The sequence below is a fragment of the Aythya fuligula genome, chromosome 5 (genome assembly GCF_009819795.1).
Source record: "Aythya fuligula isolate bAytFul2 chromosome 5, bAytFul2.pri, whole genome shotgun sequence".
NCBI lineage: Eukaryota > Metazoa > Chordata > Aves > Anseriformes > Anatidae > Aythya > Aythya fuligula.
The window spans coordinates 35,683,357-35,707,759 of record NC_045563.1 but is presented as its reverse complement, the minus strand read 5'-3'; the positions used below and the strand labels follow the sequence as shown (position 1 = coordinate 35,707,759).

General features: G+C 37.4%; 1 protein-coding gene across 5 annotated transcripts in view; it reads left to right on the top strand.

Moving 5' to 3' along the window:
* Positions 1 to 24,403, top strand: part of SIPA1L1 (signal induced proliferation associated 1 like 1) — a 202,024-nt gene that overhangs the window by 156,453 nt on the left and 21,168 nt on the right. For all 5 annotated transcript variants that reach the window (XM_032188074.1, XM_032188075.1, XM_032188071.1 and 2 more), the window contains 6 exons: positions 1,938 to 2,514; positions 3,622 to 3,896; positions 6,509 to 6,787; positions 14,970 to 15,119; positions 19,945 to 20,069; positions 22,459 to 22,577. In XM_032188074.1, coding sequence (XP_032043965.1) covers positions 1,938 to 2,514; positions 3,622 to 3,896; positions 6,509 to 6,787; positions 14,970 to 15,119; positions 19,945 to 20,069; positions 22,459 to 22,577 — 1,525 coding nt within the window. The remainder of the gene's footprint in view (positions 1 to 1,937; positions 2,515 to 3,621; positions 3,897 to 6,508; positions 6,788 to 14,969; positions 15,120 to 19,944; positions 20,070 to 22,458; positions 22,578 to 24,403) is intronic.

The window sequence follows — 24,403 nt, the reverse complement described above, 5'->3', positions numbered from 1 at the left end:
TACAGATCTGTTTTCAGTTACTGCTTTAGATAGTATGACTCATTTTATTTTTTTCATTATAAAACCATGCTAAAGTTTTATACTCTTTATACTGTAATAAATCTAAATATCTCATGGGTTATACTTCGAGCCTTCAGGCTTTTGAATCTCTTGTTTTTGTTTTTCAAGTATTCACAACTGTAAGGGCTAGAACCTGATCAATTACTATTAGTGAATAATAATATATAGTGAAGAAAATTATGTGAAAACTTCAGCTTTAGTGATGCAGTGACGCTACAGATATAAATTTTAAGGGGTGGGAGCTGGAAAAAAAAGCTCTAAGTGTGTCTGTGTTCATTTAAAAATTGGCTAGGTGCTAAGTGCCAATCCTGCAATTTTATTTATGCACATTGGTCTTCAGGCTTGTGTGCAGACCAGATTGATGCTGGAGTCTGCCACTGCATTGAATGTTTTGTGTACTGTCTTTTAGGACTAAAATCCTTTCTCCTTTTCTCCACTCCCCCCCCCTCAGTGTGAACACTTGATTTAAATTTATAGAATTCCATTATGAAAAGCTTTTCTAGGAAACTTTTCAAAGCAAGTTTGACCTCTTTTCAGCGGATTATTTGGAAAAGTTTCATAGATTCATAGTTCTAGACAAAACAGGAAGCCATATAGCATAAAATTGTAGTGGAATTCATATTAAAAACTACATAAAAGGAATAAAATTAAGCACTGTCTTGGCCAGTGATTCTCCTTCCAAGCTAAGATAAACAATATTTCAAAAGTCTGGCTTCTCCGTCAACATCATTCACATTTTAAAACTTCTCTAGCATATGTTAAAGATTAAAGTCTTATCCCTGTGGTTCATGATATTGAAAACCTAATCAAAGAAAATGTCACTGTTAGTTTTCCATTAAATTCAATTAATTGTGTTTAATGGTTAGGCTTGTATCTCTTGAAGATCATCAAGAGCCAGATAGTCGCATCATGGGCACTCCATGTTGCAACTATATATATATATATATGTGTGTGTGTATATATATATATATGTGTGTGTGTGTATATATATATATATAGGCATACGTTTGAAGGAAATTTAGTGGTCTATGGCATCTTTGAGTATCTGTTGCCAGAAAAAACAAAAATTAAAACCCAATAAATTAAAATCAAAACCAAGATTTAGATGATCCCCATCCATTCCCCTCCCCTCAAACGCTTTGCTAGTGTTTCTGCAATCTCAGTTGTTGATTTGGGGGAATTTTCTTAATTATGTTGAAAGACTCAGATTAGAATAAGGTGTAAAGCTAATACTAGCCAGCCTTCCAAGTTAACAACCACATACGCTTTTAGTGTACTTTCATGGTTTTTTCTGTATTAAACTCCATTACCATGATATTTTGGCCAAAATTAGTTATTACGGCTTTATGTTGAGTTCTAGATGTGGTAAATCAGGTGTGAATGGTTGGCGTACTTCTTTTTACAAAGCTCTTGCAGCGCAGTTGGTGATCTCTACTTAGGAGAGACTGCTGAATGAATAAGCCTTTCAGATGAGTCTGTCAGTAATTTAGGTGCCTAAATTATAAGCTAGAATAATAGAGTGTGTCAGAAATATGCTGGTTATAACAAAAAGAAACAAAAATCAGAAGTACAGTACCTGACTGATTATGTTATGACAAAAGCAGGTTTTTACATTTCAAGTTCTCTTTAAGCTGTGGTACTGAGAATGACTCAGAAAGTTCTTAGAGGAAGAAATAATTGGTCCTCTATTCATACAGTGAGGGACATGGTCTCTGCATTGACAAGGTTAAAATGTAAATATAGGCATATTGCTGGGAAAAGGAGAAAAACATTGAGGGGTCAAGGAAAAAAGGGAATGCGTTATATTTATTCAAAAAATGCTGAATTTGCATACGCTGAAACACTCTGCTTCTTCCTTATTCCTGTGTTTCTTTTAGTGTTGCTGTGACAAGATCCAGAGATGTACCATCCTTTGGACCACCTATTCCAAAAGGTGTCACGTTTCCTAAATCAAATGTGTTCAGGGACTTCTTACTAGCCAAAGTCATTAATGCAGAGAATGCTGCTCATAAATCAGAAAAGTTTCGTGCGATGGCCACCAGGACCCGTCAGGAATACTTGAAAGACTTGGCAGAGAAGAATGTCACCAATACACCTATCGACCCTTCTGGCAAGTTCCCCTTCATCTCGCTCGCTTCAAAAAAGAAAGAGAAGTCCAAGCCTTATCCAGGAGCAGAAATCTATAGTTCTGGTGCTATTGTTTGGAGTGTCCATGCAAAAGATTACAGCAAGGGTATGGAAATAGACTGTCTCCTAGGCATCTCTAATGAGTTTGTAGTCCTCATTGAACAGGACACAAAAAGCGTGGTGTTTAATTGCTCCTGTCGGGATGTAATAGGATGGACTTCAACGGACACAAATATCAAAATATTCTATGAGAGAGGTGAATGTGTTTCTTTGGAGAGCTTCATCAGCAACATTGATGACATCAAAGAGATCGTCAAAAGGCTGGAGGTTAGAATTTATTCTCTTGTTTGGTTCCTCTTCTTCGCTTGCTCTTCTGACCCTACCACCATGTAAGGCTTCAATTCCTTCGATGTTTGGGATGCCTGAAGCTGTTCTGGTTGCCAATCAATAAATCTGTTAGGACTTTTCTGCCTTTACTTCTCAAAATCCAATATTGTCCTGACATTTAATCAGATATCAGCCAGCCGTAGCAGGTTGTGTCAAAAGCCTCAGTATTTAAAACAAAAAAAAACAGGGCTTTCACATATATAAATTACTCCTGCACAATAGATACTGACGTGTTACCTTTTTCTTTTGCTTGTTTTCCCTTCATTTCTTTGTTTTATAGATTTCTTGTATCTTCTTTCAAATGAAACTGCAATATCTTTGAGATGTCTTACTATGTCACCAGCAGGGTGCAGTCCCAATCCCTATTAGAATCTTCACGTATTCTCCTAATGCATATGATGAAATGAAAATGTAGTCAGTAATGGTATCTGTATATAAAACATCTGTGTTCTCATTTTTTATCAAATTAAATCATGAAAGAATTTGTTTTCTTTCTCTGTCTTTTATTTAATTTTACCGCTGTAGGTGTATAATGACCAGGAAAAAGGAAAAAACATGCCCTATTAAATTGTTCTTTACTGTTTTCATGTTCATATTAGATAGAAGAGGTGTCATGGACTACAGTTTACTGCATATAGCAGCTGCATGCCTCTGCGTTACTATTCTGATTTTAAGTTATCTTGCAGTTTACTGAAACAGCTAGAAACATGTAGCTTGGTTGTCTGGTTACTAAAGTGTAAAAAGTAAAATAGAGATATTTGTGTAACTCCATGTGTTTGTTGTGTGCTGCCATGCTTCTTCTAAAATTCATGTGGTTTCAGTAAAAACTTCAAGGCAAAACTTGGGTGACAAGACTCTACTGAAAATACAGTTTGAGTGACAAGATTGTTTCAGTTGGTTGAATACCAAGGACTGTGATGTATTTTCCCCGGTTGTGTCCCATCACTGTCTTGGGAGTTGATTGTACAAAAATGTAGTCCTTAGACCTGTATGAACACTGAAAACATGTGAGTGATCGCTACATTTTCTCTTTGTTTCAATTCACAGCTTGTGACTAAGGGCTGTGAAACAGTGGAGATGACTCTGCGTAGGAATGGACTGGGCCAGCTTGGTTTCCATGTGAACTACGAAGGCATTGTGGCAGACGTCGAGCCCTATGGCTACGCGTGGCAGGCAGGACTGCGACAGGGGAGCCGGCTGGTGGAAATCTGTAAGGTGGCTGTAGCCACTCTGAGCCACGAGCAAATGATTGATCTTCTGAGAACATCTGTAACAGTGAAGGTCGTCATCGTCCCTCCATATGAGGACTGCACACCACGCAGGTATGGTGTAATAGCTTCTTTTGGTCAGAAATTATTTGAGGGAGGGGAGGGATGCCGCCAAATAAGCATTAGCTCCAGAAACTATGGTGCAGTTTTAATATATAAGAGAAGGTGAAGGGAAAACTGTCAGTACTCACGTTCTGGGCCCCACTAAATGTTCATTGAATACTGCAGTTTAATAAGATGTCTAAAGAACAGTCTGCATCCTTTAAACTACACATGGAAATCGAACAACTTTTAATTGGGAATTCTCTGTTTCTGTTGTGTTCAAAATAATTGTACCTTTCTTTCTGCTTTCCTACTTGTTGATAGTTTGTAGTGTCTATGCATGTAGTATTTGAAAGACAAGAATGGATGTATACATGTACTTTTCTTCTTTCACAAATAAATAAGGCTGTAAGTTACTAAGGTCTATCAAATCTATGGATCTGTCCAGAGAAAATGCTGCAAATTGTAATCCTTCTTTACTTAGTAGTAGATCTTGCTGCCTGTCTCTTGCTTCCAATCCTTGTTAAGCTTGAGGAGGCTTGTGTCTACTGTTTTATTGCTCATACAGGTTTTAAATGTAGCTTGATCAGAAATAAACATCAATACATATATTCTTTTTCTAAATTGGACACAGAGTATCTGCATTTTTCCTGAACTCATACCACCCAAAGCTTTCTGTAATTCTTACTCTTCCCTTCTGAACTCTGCAGATGTCTGCATTGTTCAGCCTCATAGCATTATGTACTTGCATAAAACCTAGAGAATCCATATTTGTTTTTACTGTGAGTCTTAATAACTCTTGTTGTAATGGGTAGCAGAGAGGAAAGGCGTTTTATTTGTCCGCTAGTTGTCAATGGAAAATTGAATACGTCAGGGATTAAAATGAGCAGTGGCATAAGGTCACCCATGAGGTATTTGGAAAGCTTTTGTACAGTATTTAGCAGCCCAAGCAAATGGAACGTTCGGCTGCAATCATAGCAAAAGGATTAGAGCAGAAAAATCTGTGTGGAAAGCAAAGATCCTATTATTTTTGAACTAAATTAAGTAGAGCCAAAAGCAAGCTTACTGTTAGTGTATCCGTACTCACAGCAGGAAGAGAAATTACTGCACTTGTAGAAATACAGTTCTCAGCAGCAGTGGGTTTTGTTGTCTTATAGAGGGCAAATACATTCATAGTAGGTTATTACCCAGTTACAAAATTTTGTAAAGCAACTGTTTATCCTGTTTGCTTTATCCAAAATCATTAAGGTTTAGAAATGGTGTCTTGAATTTGAGGCTATCCTACAAATATTGCTGAAGATTTGACTTAAATCATAGCACAAAGCAGTATCTCCTCTGGCAATCAGTTTTCCAAAACTTGAGTCCTTTCATTGTGTCCTCTGGAGGTCATTTAGCATTTCTACTCCAGTAAATTGTACAAACTGTAACTGAAATGAAGATCTATTCTGCTTGGTATAATACATTCACATGAGAAGCAGTTTCTATCCTAATAAATTGATTGAAATAAAGTTGGAGGAGGAGCTCGTGTGCCGTTAGGTGGGGTGACGTGCCAGCAGTCACGTACACAAGGTCAGTAGCAGATAGAAAAATATATCCAAATACCCTGATTCACAAGCTAATGCCCTGCACATAGGCAAGCCTTGTTAAGCTTATGTCTCTGCTAAAACATAGTCATTAAAACATTGCCGCTGAACTCATTTAGAGGACTGGTTGCTGACCTTGAAGTTAAGGACACAACAACTAGAGGGAATTTTGTATTTTTGCTTCTCCAGCTATAACTATGCCTACAAATAAAGAGAAACTCAAACAGCTGAAATATATAATCAGTAGGAAAACAACGGCAGATACTTAAAATATGGAGGGGGGGAGGAGGGGAAGGTGCCAGCGTTTTAGTTGGATAGCGGGTGGACTTCGAAAACTAATTTCTTGGTCATCCCCATTTCCCTTGCAGTGTTTCACATCACACAGACTGGCTTCTTCTCAGGCAAAGCTGCTACACGTGCTTCAGAAGCACTCCTCATGTCTTCCAACTGCTAAGTTAATTTACAGGTTAAGGCTAGAGTTAGACCAAAATGAAACTCCAAAATGTGTATCTTGTGAACAGCAAGACCTCAGCACCAATTGTTGCACTCCATCTATTCCTATTAGACTGCAGAACTTGCTAGTATCAGCATACACAGGAAACAGGTTACCACTTTGTTTAATATTTTAACTGGAAGGAGATTCTGAGAGTTGTCCACATCAAAGTCATAATACCTTACAGGAAGAGCTACAAAAAAAATAGAGAATTTTGCACTGATTGTTTACAGAGTTTTGACATTCTTTTCTTCCCCATGGGAAAATGATGTGTGTAGGTAAACAAAGTAACCACAAGAAATATTCAATGCAAATACAGGCATATATATTTGTCAAAATTATCCTAACCAGAGCTGAAGGTCATATTTACCTTCTAAATCAATCTACCGTATTAAAATCTATGCAGAAGTTTTCCTTGCATCTTAAATGAACTGGGTTAGCTCATGTCCTTAGTCCAGTTTTTATGCTGCCCTGTTCCTGCATTTGTGGACAGCATGTACTTGTTTTCTTTTTATAGTGATTTTTTTTTGTTTTTTATTCCTTTCCAGGAGTTCTTCAGAAAACTACCGTATGCCAGTGATGGAATACAAAGTGAATGAAGGAATGTCATATGAATTCAAATTTCCCTTCAGAAATAATAACAAATGGCAGCGAAATGCAAACAAAGGACAGGGACCTCATGTGGCTCAGGTACCATCCCAAATTCAAAGTCCAGTAACATCTAGGATTGGCTCGGGGAAAGGAGAAGGGAAAATGCCACCCCCAGAACGAGCAGCCAACATCCCCCGAAGCATCTCTAGTGATGGGCGCCCACTGGAGAGCCGGAGGTACGTATCTTCACAAATTGCTTTTTATTGCTGCTCAGCATCTTATCTGGAAAAAAGCACAAAGCACAATTTATCTAGGTGTCTAAAGACGGCTTTTTATCTCACTTTTAATTAGTCAAAATGCAATATGAATATGAATGAAACAAGCCAAAAGCAAATGCTTCTGCTTGACATGACTAACCACAAAATGAGTAGTATTAGATTGATAGGATATGTTTCGCTGTGTTGGACAGTATCTAAAATTCCTGTATTGTTACTTAGTTTTTAAATGAGTTGCAGAGTTTTAGATCTAAATGTTCCCGAATCTCTACATTTTGACATAGTAAATGAAAATATATGGTTTTACAGGCTTGGTGAAATAACCTAAAGCTCTTGAGGCAGGAATAGCATTTAACAAGATTGTTCAGCAAGGGAATTCTGACCAGCACAGAAAGCAGATTTATCTGATTGGGAAGCTTTTGGACTTCTTAGGCTGGATACTTAAGTTCACATTTATCTAGCATGTGGGGTTTTTTTCTGTTTCTTTTTAAATAAGAAAACAATTATTATCAAGAAAGGTATCAGGAACACCTTTCACGGTGTTTTTGTTCTTTCATGAAAAAGGTTTATAATTCTCAAGTGAGCTGTCATTGTTCTGCTTGTCTGTGTATTTACAAAAATGTTTTGAGGGAAATAAACTCATACCTTCTAGGTCTTGTTTTGGACAATTCCTTAAGAAAAATAATTTTTAAAAGTTGCATACAGATTCCATGAATGTTTTACATTGGTGAAAAATATAAAGCAGTGGAAATAAGGTGCATAGTGTAGAAAATTGAGAAAGAAGTTCTAATGAATGAAGCTAAAACATTTTTCAGATCCTTATGAACTGGGGATAAAAAATATATCAAAAGAGAATACAACCAAGACCAGAGAATTACCAAGATAAAACTGAAGCTTCTGTGTAAGCCACCTTAACAAATGATGCTAGTTGGTAGGACTTCAAATTCATATTTTATTTTTCATTAGATGCTGGCATCCTTACGCACTTAAACTGGTTAGACGGTGTATCCCATCCCCTCCATCTCCTTGTAGCTCTGTGTAAGCTCTACAGTTACATGCGTAAGGCTTGCATTAACGGAAAATTGGCAACCTTGAAAGCATTGGTAATACATATGTATGTATATATACAATTTATCTTTTTTCTTTAACTGATATGGTTGTGAGTGAGGAAGGATGCAAAAGCCTGTGAGATGCTGGACTTAGTTCTGTCTGTAATTATATATTTAGTGGAAGATAAAAATTGGATGGCTGGTTATAGTTGGAGACAGGTAGATGACGAGTTTGATGGAATAGGAGTAGGTCTTTTTTTTTGTTATTGTTTTTGTGTTGTTTTTTGTTTGTTTGTTTGTCTGTTTTCCTCCATCCTGTGCTGTAGAACCTCACCCTGTAATTATGGAAGGCACAGAAATACCTGGGCAAAGTTTCAGGGAGTGGCAGGACATTGGATGCGTTGAGTTGCTCTTCTTTTCATAAGCCTCTATCTGTTTGTGGTACTAACCAAAGAATTTTGTCTATAATCTTGAGTGGTTGATTCCATTCCTTGTGCTGAGGACGATGAGACCTTGACTGCACTGAGAGATGTGGTATTACTAACAGTGGTTTTCTTGTGCACAAAAATCCATGTGGGCAATACAGCACACCTAAAGCATCCAACGTTTATCCAATTGCTTCTTGTGGGGAGTTACGGAGTTTTGCAAAGGGAAAATTACATTTCCATATACTCGGTATTTGTTTTCAAAATGTGAAACTTTAACTTTCCATTTCCTTCATTTTCAGAGCGTGTAGCAGGGTTTTTTTTCCTACAGACATTATTTTTTATGCAGAAAAGGTTCTATTGGATTTTTTCATCCTGAAATGTATATTACCAAAGTAGCTTTTTAGTTTGGTGGGGTCTTTTTTTGGATGCCTGAGAAAAGTCTTTTCTCATATCTGTCTGCTCTTCTAAACATGTTAGTCTTGGCTGGATCAAGTTTAAATATAACAGCAGCTGCATGAGGTTAACGTATTTCCAGTTAAAGTGAAGAAAAATACATTTATGTCATTTTGAAGGAATATTGGATGAAAAAAAAAAACACACAAAAACAATAAGCTCACTGCAAGACTCTTGTTTTTCTTTTCTCTGCATGACAAAAGCAAGCTTTGCATTTTAGGAAGCTCAGATACTTCCCTTCTTACTGTGTAAAATCTCGAAAATGAACCAAGATGAGATTTTCATAGCCCTGTTAACAGCTGTCTCGTTTGATTTATTTATTCTCACTGCTTATTTTTCTACTTTTCAAAGAGCAAAGATCACATATCACCAGATGCTGGCATATGCTTGCATGTTTCTGGTGTGGGCAGCAGTGATGGTGCTGCGTGTTGCTTTGCTCCCTGTGATTTGTTCCTTGTTTAGTTCCTCTTTGGTTGGGTAAACTGATGACCAAGAGTAGTCTGGTAAAATGGGTACCAGAATCTATGCTGGTGGTCCATGTTATCTGATCCAGTAACAACCCTTTAATTAATGCAGTTATAAATGTGGCCCCATTGTATATAAAAAGGCTATTTCACCATCCCTCTTTGCAGTATTTACGTTCAATAGAGCATTTTTAAAGAGCTGTAGAAAGAAACAACTGTCACTGAAAAGAACACCGATGAAAATTTTGCTAGTGGAGATTTTTTTTAGTGTGATCTGTTTTCAGTCTTCCCTGATGATGGGGGTAGGAGAGGAGGAAACAGCATACCCAGAGGGTCTCTAGCTCAGTCATGAGCAAAGACCCTTCGTGGCCTGAGTGGGACTGTGAGAATGCAGTGGCAGATAACACTGGAGCAGCAAGTGGGACTTCAGATTACTTGTTCATCTCAAAGTAGGCAAGTTTTCCTTGGATCACTGAAATACTCTTGTTAGCGATATTAGTCTAGTTCATTTCTGCATTTTTTTTGTTGTTGTTTCAGCTTTTAAGGTAGCAATTCACGTTGCATCACTGTGAACTTTCTAGCTCTCTTCTACGTTATGCTTTCAAAACATTTGGTTGTTCAAACTGATACGTTATCTTAGCCCAGGGTCTGTGAACCATCAGAACTTGGGGGTCCCTGTCAGCCCCTTCATTAGCACTGCTCCATGGGCTCTGCTCTGACCTGTGACATGAAAGCCGCTCTGCATCCTTCTCCTACCCCCCTTCTTGTGTTCCCATCTGCAGCTCAAAGACCAGGGCTGGCTCATTTTCCTTCTTAGCCAGGCCACTGGTGCCTTACTATTGAGAGTTGAAGCTCAAACTGTCATCAGCCTTACAAGCAGTAATTTTATTTTCATATAAAACACCTGATCATTCTTCTGGTTTTGACTTACTTTTGTCAGCCATCTGTCAAGAGAACCCATGAGAGAGTCACAGAAGTGTTACAGGTCCTAATTATGGCTCATTAGCAAGGCTGTGCAGATAGCCTGTATTTCCTTACTACCATCAGGGCTGCACTTTCCAAATGAAGGGGCTGCTAATTGTCAGTGGGGCTGGAAATTTACCTATGAGAATGAGCATCAGTCAGCAATTTCAGAATTAAATTATAGCTATACCTCCATTTTGATGTTCAGCCGTGGTGTTAGCTGTGGCCAGCTATCGGTTGTGTTTCTCCAGCGCTGAGCCCTAGTTAACACATGCTGATGTTTGGCCGATGTTAATATTTAGCTGTTTGAGGCTGAAGGTGACATTTATCGCTCCTTGTTCCCTCTTGCTGTTGGCTGCACACTCTCTGTTCACTGAGCACAGTGCAGTGACGGTGGTGACAGATAACCCTCCACAGAACAGCAGACAGGGGCAGAATTTGTGAGCTGTCCTAAGGGACATGGCAGCTGGGAAGCACATGATGAATTGATCTGTGTGACTCTTCGAGCTTTGAGTCTCAGATGGATTTTGGAGAAAGCACAGAATTGCAAGAGGGGAATCCTGTCATCAGCCATAGCTCAAGCAAGTAGAATTTCTCAGAGTAAAATAGAGATGTTACAGTAGTTCCAATATATCAGGCCTTTCATGACTGAAGTGCACCTTTTTTGGAATTACCTGCAAGTGATATTTGGCTGAAGATCATTTTATATACCTATAGTCTCTAAAAAGAGGTAACGAGTGAAACAAATTTAGGTTTTTGCACTTCTTATTTTTGCTTTAGCTTGTTAATTATGTTAAATGAAAGTTGAGTTATCAGTCCTGAGAACTAGCGGATTTCATTTTTGTATGATATACATAAAAACCTCTTAGCTTCCCTAAAGAACTGTTGTTGTGAGAGAGTTGCTTGCTTGACAGTCCCTGACTGAAAGCAGACAAATGCCTGACCTGCAGAGTACTTAAATCTGCCTGTATTGAATTGTCTTCATGCATCCAATTCACGAGCTTATACTTAAAATCTCCCTATTCCTCATGGTATTTTATCTTGGCTCCTTTAATGTATTCATGATTGATGTGCATGTTTGTAGTAGCAGGAAAAACAATCAAAAACTTTATACATCTTAATATAAATCTCTAATGCTACTGCAGTATTAAGTCTAAAGGATCTAAAATACAAATGCAATAAATTCCCTTCACGTTAATTAGTTCACATGGGACGCTATGTAATCTATAGCCCAGAATAAATACCAGAGGAAGACAGTAGGGGAAGAAGACAGTGATAAACCATACATATAAGTGAAGCATGCCAGAGTTAATGTTACTGGAGAAGATGTAATTTTGGAGCTTGACTTATTTATTTTTCCCTCTCGCTATTTTGTTTCATATAGTTGGCTTCCAGACTTTGATTTGCTGTGTGATTTTATTCAGGATCCTTGTGTAAATGTATTTTTTGATACTTCCTTTGGTTAAACTATGAGAATTTCTTTCAACAGAGGGACATCTGCCTCGTTCAGTTCACACGGTGGATGCAGCTCATTAAAGAACAGCTATTTAATATTTTATTTTCCTCTTCATTACTCCATCCCTTATTTACTGGATGGTGTTCAAATCCCACTGTAAAGATGCAATTATTAATTCCCCTCTAAGCTTTACAGTGGCACCCATTACTATAGTTTCTGAATGCTTCATGGGTATTAATTAAACTTAATTTTCAAGACTCTTGTGTGAAAAGAGATGTCTTTAGACCTCTTCAGATTAAGAACAAAGGTAGAGAAATTATGTTCTAATCAATTGCTATGTCTTATTTTGGGCATCTCACATTTGGAAGTGTGCCCAGCATTGTTAATATTTTATATATTCTAATTACAGCTTCAAATTAAAGCTTCAGCTGCTTTGGTAAGTTTTCAGCACAGAAGTAAATCAGGCCTCGGCATCAAGTCAGGCCTTTGAGAAGCTTGCAATTAGTGACAATGAATGAAAAATCATCTTTAACAAATACACCAATGATCGTACTGGAATACTGCAGCAAGTGCAAGATGACATTTCAGTTTGCTAAGACAGCAAGGAAATACCTTGATTCTAAGGCCATCCCTTTTCTTCTGTCAGCTGCACTTCCTGCGTGTCACAGCTGTGCATAAAGGACCAGAGTATGATTGTCTAATTAAAGACTGTCGTAGGCCATAGGCTCAAAGCATGCTAGACTGACATTTTTTCCTGTGATGTATATATTATGTGCATATGCAAGCTGAAGATCTGGGGAAAGTTACAGCAAATGACATAGAAATGAATTATTAAGAGCAAGATGGATGCTTTTGATGTCTTTGTCATACTAAGCAAATAAACATACGCCCATCCCACTCACTGTCTTCACAAAAGATGATTTTCTTCCCATACTTGGCAAGACTCGACCAGTCCTTTCAGGATGAACTAGATCTGTTAGAGCTAAATCATGCGTAGTATAATCCCAATTCAATTGACTGCAATGTAATTGTATCTCTTTAATGCAATGGACGCTTGGCCTATTTTTAAGTTCAATTATGGAACTCATGCGCTTAACCATTTTGGAATTTCTTCTCAAAGCTGTCTTTTGAAATAGATAATAGCCTGTTTTAGTTTATTTTTAAAAATTATAAATAAAAGACAAGCACAGAATAACTTAACTACAGGGACATACTGCTAACAATACTCCTTTTGAATACTCCTTTTGTCTTGGAAAGTTCCTTTCATCAATAGATTTCAAATCAGATTGAAAAGTCAATTCAAACTAATTTCAAGTTCTTTCGTCTTAGTTGTATGTTTCACATAAAATGAAATGTCTTTCCCTATTTATGTTCTATTGTGAACTGTACCAGTAAAGTGTGTTGCTGCTTTAAATAATAGGGTGTCCTGCCTGACTCCTTGTTCCTTGCTGCTGTTAAGGCCACATTTCTAACGATTGTTTTTATTTTTGCCCTCGGGGCTTTTTATCTTGGTAAATGAGCTATAACTCCATGACACAGTTCTGAAAATTTGATGTTCCTTCTGTATAGTGCTGTCACTTTTTGGTAAGGCACAGGAAACAGAGAAAAGGCATAGCTGAATCCAAAGTGAATATGTAAGCATTTTCCAACAGGAAATCGTTTTACAGAAATTATTGAAGTAAAGGGTTTCCATGCCATTAATAGTAAATGAAAATTTGTGAAAAAAGCTCATTTTCGAAGTGTGTTGCTCTGCCAGCATAACTTAAATGTATATGATTATATTAGATGTGTGAATGCTATTGAAAACACACATTTCTGTTGGCCAAACTGTTCTTTCCTTTATAAGAGTGCCAATGGGAAAATGAACTGCTTGGCTCACTGATCCCCAAGTTTCCAAATTTTGAACTGTTTGCTTTGCAATTAAATATTTCAGAGTTGTTGCTTGATAAATGTGAGAAGATAAATTCAGTTCAGTAGACTAGAAAGGGATTACTGAGTTTGCTGTGATACTTCGATGGCCAGGAGTAGTTGGATCATTCCTTTCTTGTCTGGGGAAAAAGAGTTGCTACTAATGATGTGTACTTTATGAAATTCCAGATGATCAGCATGTTTGGTTCAGCCCTGATGCCTTTTTTTTTTTTTTTTTTTACCCTTTTAAGCTTTAGTTTACTGCTTTTTTTGGTGAAGTACTGAGGAGACCAAATGCACTTTTTTTTTTTAATCTACCTGTCTATATTTATTTATTTACGTGTATTAGTCAGTGCTGTGCTTTTTTGTATTTTCAGAAGAGTTTTTGAACTTCCTTACAGTTACTATGGTGAGAGCAGATTAAAATCTGCTTGTTTGCAGATAAAGGTTAAGTGTCTAGGTTAAGATAAATCTCTGGACTAAATTTTTGTGCTGAGACAACTATCTGTTTTTTTTAAAGTCAGTATTTTTTGGTGTGTAATTATGCATTTTAACTCAGAAAAATACTGTAAAGATTTACTTTCACAATATAATTTATTCTTGGATGGTGTAATTCGAAGTCTTAGATCACTGCAGAAGTACTAAATGGCTTCAGTCACTACTGAGTTGAACAATAACTAGCAGCACTGAATTCGGTTGGGGTTTCAAAAACAAAATGCTCAAAGCAGAAAAGGATCTAGAAAAAACTTCAACTGTAGAACAGGATATACAAGTTGAACAGTGTAAGCATTCTGCTCAGATGCATGTGTCGAAATTCTAGCCTGTTTATTTGCCGTACGGTTATTCCAGCAGGAGAAGGCTTCATGTGATTCAGGTCTGTATTTTCAGCATTCCCATATGTTTTATATGAGAATATTAAGTTTTTGGTTGGATTTCAGGATATTTATGAGTAATGTTACATTTTTAGACCTTATGCTTTAATGTGGGCAAGTTTGGTGGCTTAGGGATAAGCTTAACAGCCTTGGAAGAGTTTGCATGGACAACTTCAAATTCCAGGCAAGAGTTTGTTTTGAGAGGTAGAAACAGATGGCTCTGTTTGGTATTTGGGCATGGAATTTCATGCTTCATTATTCCTTACATTCAATCCCGAAAAACAAATCGGGACTTTAGAAACTCTGATGCTTTCCTAGTTTGTGCTGGGATTTCCTCCCCCATCCCCACCTGCCTTTCTTCATTTACTCCACAGGGAATGGATTAATAGGGGGAACATGTCTAATCTTTTGACTGGCACTATTACTACTGTCTCAATGATGACATGTTCTTTGCTGATGTGACATTTTGCGCTGGGTAGTCCGTCATGCTTTGCACTGTGTCACTGCAGTTCGGAATTGCTGATTTGACTGGTTCCCTTGCTCTACACAGGTTGTCTCCTGGTTCTGATGTCTACGTCACGGTTTCATCCATTGCCTTAGCAAGGTCGCAGCAGTGCCGCAATTCTCCAAGCAACTTATCAACCTCAAGTGAAACTGGCTCTGGTGGGGGCACATACAGACAAAAATCTATGCCAGAAGGGTAGGCACTAGAGTTTTTTCATATTCTTTTTAGGCAGTTTTTTGTTCTCTGTTCCATTTGTTGTAATGTATGTTAAACACAGGAGTGTTTACATAGCCTCCTGCCAACTGTTCTTTACGCGCATTAAAACATGTTTGTTTTCAAGTATCACTGTCATGCTTTTTGGAAGTCAGATTTTTAAATCCTTTGCTTCTACTTCTTCCATTTGCACCCTAACTTATCTCTCTGATCCCAGTCTACAACAGAGCTGAGGCTGAGAGCTCATAAAGGAACCCTTATGTATTAAAAAATAAATGAGCAGTAAATTAATTCTAAATTAACACTATTAGTTTAATGTTGCTAATTGTTTCATTTCACAGGTTTAGATTCTAAAACTAATAGGTTTAGGCCTTTGCAGTCTATACTAACGGTAGAAGCAAAGTGTGGTGACTGCAGCTAAGACTTGAAATATGTGGGCACAAAGATGCTAAATAATCCACAATTAGCATTTTTTTTCTATGTATTCATAATCACTCTGTTTTAAGGCTCTGTAATCCAACTTTCCAGAAATCTTCAAACTCTGAAATGATCCAATGTCAACGTAAGGGGCAGCTTGCAGAGGAAGAAATTAAATTTGTATCATTTTCAGAGAACACTGAATGGAGCAATAAATCAAGTGTCTCTAAGAAGGGAAAAAAAATAATTGGCAGTAAGAGAGCTATCTACCACATTCCAAATTACTTCCTGTAGAGGAAAGCAGAACTGTTCATACTGCAAAGCTTTCCTATGAAGTCTTGAATATGTTGCTTGTCATTGTGTGTAATTCATTCTATTTTGGGTCTCATATAAAGTAGAATATCTTTCTCTCTATTATAGGAAAAAATACATCATTAGTAAGAATAAATATCATTGTCAAGAACTGCTTAGCGCAAGCCACTTTTTTAAGCACAGGCCACAGTCTTTTGCCTGTTTAGGTACAAAGAATGCTGTCTTGAGCATGTGTTTAAACAAGTGCAGCTTCTTGCTCCAGGTGACTGAAGATTTGTCTCCCTGTATTCTCCTTGTAGCTCAGTTTGAGGTTTTCAGAGGAAGCCATCTCTTTTCTGTTGCACACCTTCATGAAAGCCTTGATTTGTGAGACTATCACTGTCCAGGCCGTTATTTGAGTTTGTAGTAAAGTCCGACTGATGCTAGGAGACTTGCTCTAAATCCATTAAACTTCATTGTACAGAAACTAAATGGAAGCATGTCCAGAGCTCTGCAGCTGGAGAGAAGACTTTAACTTCTTTATACACTGTATACTTTTGTCTCATTCATGCCAGCAGCTCTTGTGTTGTCTAGAATTCTGAAGAACAGCTTGTGCTCCCAATATTTGTCTGCTCTTTTCCAACTACGTCATTTGCTCTAAAAAAAAAAAAAAAAAGTGATGCTGCCATATGTCCATAGACCATTGCAACCATAACTGCTTGAGTAGGAAGGAGTTTTCACACATGGGGTTTTTGTTTTGAATTGGCCTCATAGCACACCACCACCCTTCCCCAGTCCTTTTCCATCTTTCAGGTGGGTTATACACATATGTTCACTGCTGCGTTGTTTGAGAATTTGGCAAGTTCAGCAAAGATGTGTCCTAGAAACCTTTTATACACTTCTGTTTGCTTCTGAGATTTAATCAGTCCAACGAACAATATTTTAATGGAATAATGAAGGAAGTAATTAATACATGAACTTTGCTTTTACTTATGAGATACCTAAAACAAACAAACAAAACATAAATCCTTATCAAACTCCAGTGATGTGACTGTTAAATTCTATTCTTAAAGGAGAAGCACTTTGTATCTCATACTGTCCTTTCACACGTGGCTTATAATTTACCCAGGACATCCCAAACATTATCTATCAGGCTAAAGAGGAAGTGCAAAAAATGTCATTAAGTGAGAAACATTCCATTGCCTCAGTAAGCAAAGCAGTGTTCATTACGGTTCCTTTGGCATCTTCTGTTGAGATTCATCTGAGAGGCGAGATTCTGGGCAGCTTTGTAGAGGTGTCTGGAACACCGTGTAGAGGTGGCAGAGATTAACTTGTATGTTGTTAAAGTAGGGGAGAGATAGTAACATTCAATTGCTGAGAGTGGTGTAGGTGCCTGTCCGAAGAGGTGCTGTGGCCTGAAGGTAATCGTACTGCGGTGGGGCTCCGGCGTGCTCTGGGTATGCCAGTCCCTGAGACCTCCCAGTGCAGGGAATCTCAACTGCATCACTTACGTTTACGTTTCTTTCCTGCTGCATGGTATGACCAGTCTGAACGGTTTGTGAAACTTAATGACTGGAAGCATGGATGTGAGTCCAACCTTTACCAGGTATCGGTAAAAGCAGTAACTGCTGCCTCTTCTAGATTATTGGTCCATAACCTGACTTTGGGTATAGGCCACACTTCATTGCTTTCAAGAGTATCCGAATTGGTTTTGATGTATGTATGTGTATTTCATGTACTCATCCCAAGATTACTTGAAGGTATGTATATGGAATAAATGATAGTAAGATGTGAAGAAAATACTGAAATAATTAGTTTCTTCTTAAGATTGTATATTTGAAAATATATTTTTAAGTAATATTCCTGTTCTTTTAATTCTTTGCCTGTTCTTTTAATCCAGTTTGACTTGTACTTAGTTTTTGGATTCCTCCCTGCATACCCTGATGGGCCATAAATTTAAGCAGCATGGAATATAGCACCACCTGCACTTACTATTCCCATTTTTAAATAGCCCACTTCATGATAAACAAAAAAAAAAAAAAGATATTTCTTGCCTTTTCAATTAGTAAAGCAGCGGTTTTAATAAAATAAGATTAGCAATATGATATTTTTGTTCATCTCTAATTAAAAAAAAGGCACACCATAGAATGTGAGAAAAAATGAACTGTTTTCATAGATATAAACGTATGGGCTTTAGGTTAAGAGGACAGTATAAATGTATAGAAGGTAAAATATGGATGCAACCCAACTTAATCAAACTAAGACTTCTTGGATTTCTGTTTTTTTTCGTCTGCATACCAATTTCTAATTATTTTATCATGAAAATATATTCTTCCCAAAATAGTTCTCAAATCTAGAAAGTTTGGAAATTAGAACAGTGTTTAAAGAATGTCAATACTGTGTGTTGTTATTTTGTGCATGTATTCAATGAGTATTAAATTTATCATGTTTAATTTAGGCATTTAAGTGAACTTCTAGTTGCAGTCCGTGGATGGAAAAGGAAAAGCCTTACCCACATAATGCAATTTCAATTTAAGGTGTTTGCATTCATAGGGCAGGTGTATCCAGATGTTCTTCACCTTTTTATTCATCAGATCATATGTTTGTAATGCCAGGGAGAGATGAAAAAATGAAGTAGGGTCATGTTTGGAAGGCCCAAGTTCATATTTTGACATTCTAGAGCTGTGCTGGAGGTGTACACAGATTCTGGAGACTTGTTTTTAAAGGTGGGAGTGTGATTTTGTTGTTCTGAGTCATACTGTCTTTGGTGGGTTCACTTGAGTTAGTAAGTAAAATAACATTCAAATAGGGTCGCCATATTAAGCTAGTTTTGATGGTTTGGCAGATCTAAGTTTCGCATTATAGGTCATGGGCAGTCTTGTAGCAAGTAGTGTGAGTAGAAAGCATCATTTGGGGTATTTTATTTTCTCTTGTTATATTAGGCACTGAGAGCTGGAGAAACTCTTTGATATATATACATAGAGAGAGAATATATCAGGTGGTTGGAATTCTTTTGAGAAGTTTTGGATTTCTTTTTCCTTCAGGGTATGTCTGATTAAAAAAACAAACATAAAAGCATTATTCTTAAAGAATTCTTAATGATAGGCCTAGTAATTCTGAACCCATCTGTACCTTCATGTGATTTATGTGTAACACAGAACTATAGTTGTAATTCTTACAGACGTTGGCATATAATGCATGTATATTTTGGTCTCTCCTTTGAAATTAGATTGTTCTGCTTAAGTTTACTTTTACTTTTATTGAGTTTTCCAAAATCCATCTGACTAATCTGACAGGATTTACAAAGTCCATTGAACCCAGTTTTCTTTTGTTCCATGTGCTTTCTTCTACAGCAGTAGTTATAATTCCTCTCAGCTTTCCTACTACTGTATTTAGTTCTCACTAATCAACTCAAGTTATTTTATGATTGAAACTAGATAGTTCACAGAACTCATACCTCTCAGGTTTTTGGGGTCCTGAAACAGTAGTCAACTTCATAAAATCGTAATTAAAATATTTGGCAGTGTAATATTGCCCCAATTAAATCTGTGTTGTTTGCATGTATGTGTGCGTCACTAAAGTGTGACACACTGAGATCTGTGGGATTCCAAAACGAACCTCCAGATACTCACTTAGACTAGATCCAAGGTAGCACTTTCCCATCTAAAAGGACTCGTCCTTAAAATCTGCTCCCAATAAATACACCTCATTCTCCTATGTGACTTCTATCCAAACTTTTGTGTTCTACTCATTGTGCTTCTGTAACTATTTAACTGTCTGGTCACCTTTCCTTGTAAATGTCTGTGTAAATGAAAGCCCGTAATGTTATTCCTGGATGGTTTGGGTCTGTTTTTGAATTGTATGTACTGTAACATATTTTCTTGTTCAAAAATGATTAATAAATTAATGTGTATTGTACATCTTATGCATTAAAGGTCCTAAATGTGTCCTGAGAGTTGCCACAAAAGTGAAATGGAAAATCAGTCATACTACGCATTACTCTGCCCTATTGCTTTACACTGGCTTCTTAAAAGTGCTCTTTCCCCTTCATTCATATTTAAAATCACTATCTGCTTTGTTTTTTGGGGTGTTACAACAGGTTTGGAATTAGCCGTAGATCCCCTGCTTCCATTGACAGGCAGAACACGCAATCAGATACGGGTGGTAGCGGCAAATCCACACCCAGCTGGCAAAGGAGTGAGGATAGTATCGCTGACCAGATGGGTAGGTAATTAATTCTTTACAATGAGCAAGTGGTGCTAACCACAAGGTGACTTTGGCAATACCTGTCTCTGTGCAGAGGGAGAACTCTCTTAAGCGCTGTATTTTCAGTGTCTTTGAAAGTTAACCTTGTTCATCAGGATGAATAATTAGATCTTGAACATATATTAGCTTCGGCAGTCTGTGTCCTTGAGACCTATGAATATCACCTGAGAAAGGACTCATTCCAGTTTCCCATTTGACTATGGGACTAAATCTACTTTAATACTGTTACCCTGAAATACTGTCCTTTTAGAAGCAGTTGGGTGGACACACTTACTAATTTGCCTTGCTGTTGAGAACTTGTTTGACCTCACCTGCTCTCCCAAGTGACTTAACTTAGTTTAATTTTTGCTTAGTTTGTGTAAAGGACTTGTGATGCTCCCTTTCAAATGGTGCTATATAAATGCAAATTGATTGTTTGATCATTGAAGCTATAAAAATACCATGTACAAAATGGGTAAAAAATGCTATTAAAGTTTAAATAGTGGAGTAAATCTATAGCTTGGTAATCGCCTTCCACCAGTGTATACATTTTCATTGCACTTGGCAATTAAGCTGTCAGCCAAGGGAACATATTAACTACATAAAACAGCTGGGTACTGAGGATTTGCATTGTTAAGCCTTCATTTGGAGTTTCTGCACATAGACCTTTTCCCTACAGCTATGGCTTGATTTGCGTGGATACCGCTGAGATTGACACCAATGGAAGGGTTGTACTATCTACAAACAACGTTGATCCAACGTGATGAGCGTGGTCAAAATTGATAGATTGATGTTTCTTACTTTGTTAACATAGATTAAACAATTCCATACTTTTTCCATCCTTGCATATATGCAGATCATTTTGCCGCATCGCAGCTCTTTACTTGTTCTTTATAAATTGACTAGTGTTGAAAACAGAATAAAGTTCAGTGAATTTAGCAGGAGTTTTGTGAGGGAAATGTGGTCGTCAGGTTCTGGAGACGTACTTTGTTCACATACCTTCACAACCTCAGTGAGCTGTGCCTTATTATTGAAACCATCTGTCAGTCCCTCCCTCACAACTCCCCCCCATACTTCTTCTTGCTCAAGAGCTGTGATTATACTGATCTGCAGTTCTCATTTTGACAGAATGATTTTTAATCACATATGTTTTGATACTGTTGTGATGGTAACGACACATGTAAAACCGATCCTTTCCTCAGCATTACTTTTGCAGACCAATGGTTCTGTGTTGATGCTGGCACTAAGCAGAGCTGCCAGTGAGTTCTGTTCTAAAATGTCAGGAGTCACCGTATTAGCAAAATAAATAAATCAAGCCAAAAAGTACAGGAAAAAATGTGTGGTAGATAATGTGGCTCCAGCATTTGGCAGAGGCTGAAAAATGTGTACTTATATATAATCCCTGTATTTTATCTCTTGTGTATTGTCCTGCATTCATAGAGTGCCAGTTGGAAGCTGCATCTCTGACTGGAGACTTTATTGCCAGTCTGGTGAATCTAGGTGAAAGTGGGGCTCTGTGCCAAATAAGCACATTTCCACTTGGGATAATCTTTATCAAGGTAAATAAGGCATTAGGTGCAGTGAATTCACACTCACACCTTCCTGCCCACTCTAAACTACAGAAAAGCTTTTTTTGGCAAAATTGGCAAAGAGCACTTCTTAACTGCCCATGTAAGATGAGTAATTAAATCAGTCCACTTTTACCTGGTTTAATTTAAAAAGCATTCCTTTCTTTTGTAATCTATGCAGTTTCCTCATTCACAGTCATTAGTTTCTACAGGAATGTTGTGATTTCAACAGATTGTTATTTCTGCAATTAGAAAACACTTACTTAGCTCACCTTAACTTTGACAGGAAATACGTGTAGTAGTGGTACTGGAAAAAAACGTGGATTTAAGCCATCACTGTAGACTTTTGTTATTGTCCTGCCTTGCGTAGAATACAATATAAGGAAACGCAGATTTTCAGAGGTTTTTAAATCTTTTGTCCACAGGTAATATACATCTAGACATACAATGTCAATACATTGTAAAAATGTATATTCCTCTGTGTTAATGTTCTGATGCAGTGCTATTGGACAATGGGGGCATGGCACTGCTCAGGTTATCCTGTTAAAGCCAGGATGGTGGCTGCAAATTTTTCGTGAAGTCTTTCTGATTTACGCCAGGCAGGAATGAGCCCTCACTTACCTGTGTTTTGTTTCAGTGTATTTTTTTTTTTTCATTTGGAATGATTTTCTTGTTAGATATTCAAAGTTTTTGGCTACTGGTAGCAGTGGGAAAAGTTGCAGTATAAAATGAGTTGCACGTTTTCTTAGTTTGTTGTGCTGCATGCTCTCTTCAGTACATCATTGTATGCTGTATTGCAGAACCAACATGCCATCTCCCAGCAGTATCAAAAGTACTGCCATCCTTCAGAGAAAGCCCCAGTGGAAGACTGATGAGACAGGATCCTGTGGTTCACTTGTCTCCAAATAAGCAGGGTCATGTAAGTTATCCTAAAAAAGGAATTATTTAATATATTGCTCTTGCTTCAAAAGCTCTTGATACCAAAAGTGTTGTTGAAAATTATGTTTAAAGTGTCAGTTAAAGACGCAGACAGAAAAGGGAAAAAGTAGTCAAGCCCTGTTCCCTATTAAACTATGGAGCAGGCAGTAGAGCAGATCTATTACTTCCCGAACCTTAGAGAAGCAATGGAAGGCCTGCTAAAATATTTGTTAGTTAATAAAGTTTTACTGACAGATGATAAGCACTTTCTGGTCTGTTATCTTGTGATAAGGAGAGGATTTGTGGGAGTTTACAAAGCTATTTCTAGTGCTTACATGTGAGAGTTGAAGTTGACTAATACATTGTGCACGGCAAGACTATGAAGGCTGCTTCTTTGAAACAGACAAGTGATCTTGCTTTTGTTTTGTTATTTTACCCACTTTCCTCATCTACTGTAGCTATTAATTCCTTTCCATAACCTATCTTGCACACTGTTAGTAGACTACTTTTGAAAGGTCCACTGGAATACAGTTTAAGTGTCTTTCTTATTTTTTTTTTTGTTTTAATTTCTAAATGGTAAATTCTGCCTTTCTGTCTCTACACAGTTAGGTACGTGCTCTGTTTTGGAGACTGTCTCTTCTTGATTTATATACAGAGAGATTAACTTGCAGTAACGTTCATAAATTTGAAATGTCTTGAAAATCATTTGTTACTACATCAAAAGAAGAAGAAAACTTTAAACTGTTGTCCATTGTGCTGGACCACTTTTTACCTGTACAATCAGCTAATACGTAGACTTGTGTTGCATGATTATGCTAAAAGAGTCAGTTGCATTTATTTAGGTGTGAGAAAGTCTTCTGTTGGTTCCTGTTATTTGCTCTTGCTTACCAGCATTCTTCCTTGAGTACGGTTTGCAGTGTTTGTTTTAGGTTATTAATTCAGAACGACACGCCTTCATTATTTTAAAACAAACAAAACACCTGTCCTCATATTCTTAGGAGCACAAACTAGTTTTCATATTTAGATTGGCCTGTTTTCCATGTGATGCATTAGACCATATAATGATGTCATATGCGCCTCATTAGCTTGTGTGCACAATGCAACAGTGGAATTACTAATGCCTACGTTCTTCTCCTTTAGTCTTGGTTGTTGTAAATCTTTCTTACGTAGACAAATGGATGAGGGACAGTGATACTGTTCCTAATGAAAAGCAGTAAATTAAACTGGAGATAACTAGGAGTCCATATCAACTTAATATTCCTCCTGCTTTTTTTTTTGTCAGTTCTTATTTTAGTATAATAAGAAATGTGGATGCTGAGATTTCTTGCTCTGAGTATCAATCCATTCTCTATTTCCCCTCTTCTCCAGTGAGAGCAGAAACAGTATCTAATCTTTGACATTTGATCTGCCTATGTCTGTTTGGTAAAACTCCGGGTAGGCAAAGAGGGAAGGTGTTTCTAACTGTCCTTTCTGGCCCTTCTCCTATTCCTAGGCCATCTTCCTGCCAAACAAGTCTGTTGCATAATGAAAACGCATTTTTTCAGTTCCAGTTATGTAGATGATCAGAATTTAGATGCAGTCTTTAGATGGAAACTAAAATTAAGAAATTGAGAGGAATACAGATACTTCAAAGATGAGCTACTAAGTAGTGATGAGTGTATGGCAAGAAATTCTTTCTGTAATGGATGCTCACTGCAGAGCTGAAGGCATTCTGCTTCTTCCCAACAGCTGGCTGTAACCAAGGGCAGAACCCAGAAACCAACCAGCCTCTGTCATGCCCTGATGGGATAATTTCAAAGTATTGCATGAAAGCTTCTTTTCTTGCAA